This window comes from Myotis myotis, unplaced genomic scaffold, assembly GCF_014108235.1.
Source record: "Myotis myotis isolate mMyoMyo1 unplaced genomic scaffold, mMyoMyo1.p scaffold_m19_p_51, whole genome shotgun sequence".
Lineage (NCBI taxonomy): Eukaryota > Metazoa > Chordata > Mammalia > Chiroptera > Vespertilionidae > Myotis > Myotis myotis.
This window is the reverse complement of record NW_023416359.1, coordinates 872,097-878,914: the sequence shown is the minus strand read 5'-3', so window position 1 is coordinate 878,914 and position 6,818 is coordinate 872,097. Positions and strand designations below refer to the sequence as shown.

The 6,818-nt window shown below is 46.3% G+C and overlaps 1 protein-coding gene across 1 annotated transcript; it reads left to right on the top strand.

Annotated features, from left to right (window-relative positions):
- The first annotated feature begins 1,250 nt into the window (after positions 1-1,250).
- LOC118657325 (T-cell leukemia/lymphoma protein 1A-like) lies at positions 1,251-1,589 on the top strand. Its single transcript, XM_036311177.1, has one exon. It carries the CDS (start codon positions 1,251-1,253, stop codon positions 1,587-1,589), a length of 339 nt encoding a protein of 112 aa, XP_036167070.1.
- The last annotated feature ends 5,229 nt before the right edge of the window (positions 1,590-6,818 follow it).

The following is a 6,818-nucleotide window of genomic DNA, read 5'->3' as shown; positions in this document are numbered from 1 at the left end:
GCAGATGTTAGCTTTGTTCCTCTGCCAGCTGGTAAAGGTAAAGCATATTATTTGCATGTTATTTCCATGGGGTGGCTTGTTCTATGGTATGTGAGTTCCCTCTGAGATGATCAGGAATAAGGTGGTGTCAGGATAAAAAGAAAAGTAGAACCAACTACAAAGTTTTAATTAAGAAAAAAAAAAGAAGAAAAGAAAAAAAAAAGAAAAGAAAAGAAGAGAAAAGAGCCCGGCTGGCATGGCTCAGTTGTTTAGCTTAAACCGAGGAACCGGGAGATCACCGTTCGATTCCCTGTCAGGGCCCATGCCCAGGTTACAGTCTTGATCCCCAGTAGGGGGTGTGCAGGAGGCAACCAATCCGTGATTCTCTGTCATCATTGATCTTCTTGTCTCTTTCTCTCCCTCTCCTTTCCTCTCTGAAATCAGTAAAACTATATGAAAAGAATGGAAGAATAGTCATGGCACAGTAAAGTAGAGCATTGAGTCAATGCAATCCTATATAATAAAAGGCTAATAAGCAAAGTGAAAGTCGGCAGCATGACTGGTCGTTATGATACACACTGACCACTGGGGGCAGATACTCATGGCAGGAGCTGCTCCACTGGTGGTCAGTGCACTCCCACAGGGGGAGCACCGCTCAGCCAAAAGCCAGGCTCACAGTTGCCGAGCACAGGGGTTGGTGGGAGCCTCCACAGCAGCACTAAAGAGGCCCTAAGCTGTCAGTTGGACAGCCCTCAAGGGGTCCCAGACTGCGAGTTGCCGCAGACCTGACTGAGGGACCCCCCACAAGTGCATGAATTTTGTGCACTGAGCCTCTAGTAATATTATAACTGTGTATGGTGTCAGATGGGTATGAGATTAATTGCATGATTTCTTAGTCCATTATATAATGTCTAATCATTGGGATGTACCCCTGAAATGAACCTAAGGTTGTATGTCAACTGTCATTTAAAAAATGTTTTAAAAATTCTATAGGACCATGTTACCTTCACAGAGTCATATTTTACATTAAGTACGTTTTGTACAGTTTGTTCTAGGAGAGAGATCTAAAGCTAAAAAGAAAGAAAAGTTGAGATTTATAAATTTGCAAAATAAACCAAAGGCAACCACAAACACAACCGTAAAAACCATAAAGATAAAAGCCGAGGTAAAATGCGTTTGGAGACCCCATCCCCTGTCTTTCGATACCAGGACCGAAGTAGCGAGAGGCTCTGAGAAGCTGTGGCTGTTGCTCCTTGGACCACGGAGGGGTCATGGCCGAGCTCCCGTCGAAGGTGCACCTCACCTCGCACCCCATCTGCCTGAGTATCCGTGGGCCCTCGGTGTATGAGGACGAGAACCAGCGCACATGGGTGCATCTCGTCATGGACACAGGAGGTGTCCTGCAAGTATGGTTGTGCCAGGTAAACATCCACAGTGGGGATATCCCACTCACCACCAGTCCGCTGACCTCAAGCACCATGCCATCGATGTGGACGCTCCACCTTGGGAGCCAGTACCTGGATTCCATGGGCCGGTTCTGGCGCATCGTGTTCCACGTCAAGGAGGATGACACGGAGGAAATGATCCTTGAGCTGATGGACAACTCGTAGGACATGTGATGGGGTCCCTGGCTCTTGTCAACCTGAGCCCCAGTCCTGCTGGCCTGCCAGTGGGCGTGTATCATTCTGTTCACCTATTTAGTAAACTCTGTTGTTTTATCTGCCACCCCCTGGGTGCGAGGGCATGTTGATGTCTCTCTCTCTCTTTCTCTCTGTCTCTCTTTCTCTCTCTGTCTCACTCTGTCTCTCTCAAATCAATAAAAGCAATTTGAGCCAATCTGGTGTTTCTCAGTGGTTGAGGGACAACCTATGAACCTGGAGGTCACAATTTGATTCCTGGTCAGGGCACAGACAAGAATTGACCAATCATCCCTAGCTTGTTCTGCTCAGTGGATAGAGAGTTGGACTGTGGACTCTGGAAGGCCCAGGTTCGATTCTGGTCAAGGGCACATGCTCTGGTTGTGGGCTTGATCCCCAGTAGAGGGCGTGCAGGGGGCACCTGACCTATGATTCTCTCTCATCATTGATGTTTCCCGCTCCCCTCCTGCATGAAAATATTCCTATATAATAAAAGCCTAATATGCTATGTGTCCAATCGACTGGTCATCTGTTCAACCAATTAAAGCATAATATGCAAATGATATACTAAGTTGATCAACTGCTCACTATGACATGCATTGACCACCAGGGACAAGACATTCAGACTGGTAGGTCAGCTTGCAGCTGGGGTCTGGCTTGTCAGAACTGAGTGAGACATGCTGGACAAACCCTGGAGCCATCCCATGGTCCCTCCCCAGCTGGCCAACCTGCCGTTTCCCTCCACAAACCAAATGGGGCACCGGTGGGGTCCCTTGGCCTGGCCTGTGCCCTCTCATAATCTGGAACCCTCGGGAGATGTCAGAGAGCCAGTTTCGGCCGATCCCCTCAGGCCAGGCAGAGGCACCACATTGGTGCATGAATTCTTGCACCGGGCCTATAGTGAAAATATATTAAACAGAGAAAGACAAGAAAAAGACCTTAAGCCTGAAATTATTATCCCAGCTCCTGTTGACAAGGCTCGAAGACATCACTGGAAATAATTTTCATTTCAATGACCAGCGTTCTCATTGTTTGATCTCCTGAGGTTCATCAACCTATACTACCCTCTCCAAAAAAAGAACGAATGTTTGGGGATTACTGGTGTTTTATGCTGATCATCTCTTTCATTTGAGGAATGATGAGGGATGCCAGGGCTCATCTCCTGAAGGCTCGAGCCAGCTCTGTGTATGGCTTTAGTGTCTAGCTCTGGATGCATTTGGGTTTTTAGTTGTGTTTAGCCCTAAACATCCCCAAACAAAGCCCAGCGATCATAAAATTCATCCAGCATCACACCAGAGTGAGGCGGCTGGAGTGGGAGCTGGAGGGAGCCCCAGAAATCAATTTCAGGGCATCCATGGTTGCATTAAAGAGATCAGGGACTGCTGATTAAATTCTCCTCTTGCAGGAAGGTGTTTGCAAATGCAAATTGAGCCCGTTAAGGCTGAGGACCGGGTTACGTGAAGGACGTGTATACAAGTTACTTTTCTCATATTCAAAATATTGCACTTCCGGCCCAGCCGGCGTGGCTCAGTGGTTGAGCATGGACCTATCAACCAGGACGTCATGGTTTGATTCCCGGTCAAGGGCACATGCCCAAGTTGCGGGCTCGATCTGAGTAGGGGGCGTGCGGGAGGCGGCTGATCCTTCTTTCTCTCTCATTATGGATGTTTCTCTCTTTCCATCCCTCTCCCTTCCATTCTGAGTCAATAAAATCATTTAAAAAAATATTCACAATTCAGATTACATGCACATTGCTTTAAAATAGTTCATTATTTTTTTTGGTTTAACATTCTAGGGCGGTAGTCATTTAAAGATGACATAGGGCCTGAGCTGGTTTGGCTCAGTGGATAGAGCGTCGGCCTGTGGACAGAAGGGTCCCAGCTTCGATTCCAGTCAAGGGCACATGCCTTGGTTGTGGGCTCAATACCCAAAGGGGGTGGCGTGCAAGAGGTAGCCAGTCCATGATTCTCTCTCATCATCACTGATGTTTCTATCTCCCTCTCCCTTCCTCTCTAAAATAAATAATAAAAAATATGTATTTTTTATAAAAGAGCCCACACATTGAGATCTGTCATGTGTCGCAATGCAGACACTCAGTCTCATGACCCCTTTGGCTCGATTCCTTCGAGAGCAGTATGAGGGTGACATTTGAATTATGTTTTTTTTCTCCCTTATTTTATTTTATTTTATTTTATTTTATTTTATTGTTTTATTTTTTCTCCTAAATGCCAACAGGCAGATGTCTGACATTTCCTTAGAACCCCATTCATCTTTCCTTCCTAATTGGGAAGAGTTTGCCTCAGTCCAGGTCATTGAGCTGGAAGTTGTTTATTATTTTATTTTATTTTTTCAGCAAAGAATGGAGAGGGAGAGAGTTAGAAACATCCATGATGAGAGAATCATGGATCAGCTGCCTCCTGCACATCCCTCACTGGGGATCAAGCCCACAGCCTGGGGATGTGACCTTGAAGGGGAATCAAAACCGGGACACTTCAGTTCAAAGGCTGACACTCTATCCACTGAGTCAAACCGGCCAGGGACAATTTGATTTTTTCAAAGGGTGGAAACGCCTTGAAGAAAACAAAGCAACTCAGAATTCATGTCACATTAATTACATGAATTCATGTAATTCATGGGAATTACAACTCACCTCATGATTCTTTCCACATTGTTCCTGTTAATGCAGACTCTGACTAATAATGAAGCTTGTAGATAAACAACATGTTTGTATAAGAATCCTAGGAACTAATTTTAGTAGATATAAACTCTGACCTTCCCAGTTCTGGGAGATTTGATGACCTTCAACCTTAGAACCAGGAGGACAAAGGCTAGGATGACGCACACTGGACCGTCACCTGACCACTTGCAAGATCCTTATCAGATTGGACTGTGCCTGTGGGCACATAGAGAACTTCTCAAGCCCCGCCCCCTGACCTCTTTGCTCTGTTTGGCCTCTCCCTCCTTATAAAAGCCTCTGCCTGCACTGAGATGTGCAGATGAGTTTTGGGACGAGCTTCCCCCATCTTCTCAGGTTGCCGGCACCTGAATAAACCTCTTTCCTTCCTGATGACCACCTGTCTCACGGGACTGGTTTCTGGGGTGTGAGTCAGGGGAACCTTGTTTTTTCTGGACACATTCCTGGTACATGGACTCCCTGGAACAGGTGTATCATGGCCATGTTCTTTCTTCTGCAGGTGACAGGGGGAAGCAGAGACTGGTCACAGAGGAAAAGAGGGAAGAACAGTGCTTTGCCTTCAGAGCAAGAAGAACAGGTAAGAAAAAGATGGATGGGAGGAGGAGGAGGAGGAACTGGAAGGATTGGGGATGGAGTCTGATCTGAGGGAGGAATTTGGACTTTGTGGACTGAAGTGAGTTTAGCAGCAAAACCATACAGCTCTTGCCAAGAGCATGGCTGAGGTTTGGGGAAGGGAGAGATCATTCTATAAGTGATGTTATGAGACCTCAGGAATCCTACTTGCTGTTTCACCTGTCTCTTTGCTTCCTGTTTGCCCGATCAGCTATCCCAGGTGTCTGTCTCTCCCTGAATATTTTGGTCTTGCCTCTCTCACCAGCACTTGAGAAGCAAGACCGCTGTTAAGAAGCCCACCTGGATGCTGATGTTAGCTTTGTTCCTCTGCCAGCTGTTAAAGGTAAAGCATATTATTTGCATGGGGTGGGTTGTTCTATGGTTTGTGAGTTCCCTCTGAGATGATCAGAAAGAAGGTGGTGTTGTCAGGACAAAAAGAAAAGTTTATCAAACATCAAAGTTTTAATTAAGAAAAAAAGTACAAAAAAGAAAAGAATGAAAAGAAATGAAATGAAAAGAGCCGGGCTGGCACGGCTCAGCTGTTTATCTCAAACCTAGGAACCAGGACATGTCGATTGATTCCAAGTCATGGCAGATGCCCGGGTTACAGTCTTGATCCCCAGCAGGAGGAAACCAATCGATGATTCTCTGTCATCATTGATCTTTTTTTCTCTTTCTCTCCCTCTCCCTTCCTCTCTGAAATCAGTAGAACTATATGAAAAAACGAAAGAATAATCATGGCACAGTAAAGTTGAGCATTGAGTCCATGCAATCCTACATAATGAAAGGCTAATATGCAAATCGACCAAATGGCAGAACAAGTGGTAGCTATGACACACACTGACCACCAGGTTCAGATGCTCATGTCAGGAGCTCTCCACTGGTGGTCAGTGCACTCCCACAGGGTGAGTACTGCTCAGCCAAAAGCAGGCTCACAACTGCCGAGCACAGGGGGTGGTGGGAGCCTCCACGGCAGCATTAAAGCGGGCCTAAGCCGTCAGTTGGACATCCCTCAAGGGGTCCTGGACTCTGAGAGGCTGCAGGGCTGACTGAGGGACCCCCCGAAGTGCATGAATTTTGTGCACTGAGCCATTAGTAATATTATATAACTGTGTATGGTGTTAGATGGGTATGAGATTAATTGCATGATTTCTTAGCCCATTATATAATGTCTAATCATTGGGGTTTACCACTGAAATGAACCTAATGTGCTATGTCAACTGTCATTTAAAAAATATTTTTAAAATTCCATAGGATCATGTTACCTTCATAGAGTCATATTTTACATTAAGTACGTTCAGTACAGTTTGTTCGAGAAGAGAGATCTAAACCTAAAAAAGAAAGAAATGTTGAGATTTATAAATTTGAACCAAAGGCAACCACAAACACAACGTTAAAAACCATAAAGATAAAAGCCGATGTAAAATGCGTTTGGAGACCCCATGCCCTGTCTTTCGATACCAGGACCAAAGTAGCGAGAGGCTCTGAGAAGCTGTGGCTGTTGCTTCTTAGACCACGGAGGGGTCATGGCCGAGTTCCCGACTACGGTGCATCTCACCTCACACCCCATCTACCTGGATATTTGTGGGCCCTCGCTGTATGAGGATGACAAGCATCGCACATGGCTGCATCTTGTCATGGAGTCAGGAGGTGACCTGCAAGTACAGTTGTGCCAGATCAACTACCCCAGTGGGCATATCGCACTCACCACCAGCCCGCAGACCTCGAGCACCATGCCTTTATGTGGGCGCTCTACCTTGGCACCCAGTACCTGGACTCCATGGGCCGGTTCTGGCGCATCGTGCACCACGTCAAGGAGAATGGCATGGAGGAAATGATCCTTGAGCTGATGGACGACTCGTAGGACACGTGATGGGGTCCCTGGCTCTTTTCAA

Coding starts and splice junctions, on each gene's coding strand:
- LOC118657325 (XM_036311177.1), top strand. CDS start 1,251: ATGGCCGAGCTCCCGTCGAAGGTGCACCTCACCTCGCACCCCATCTGC.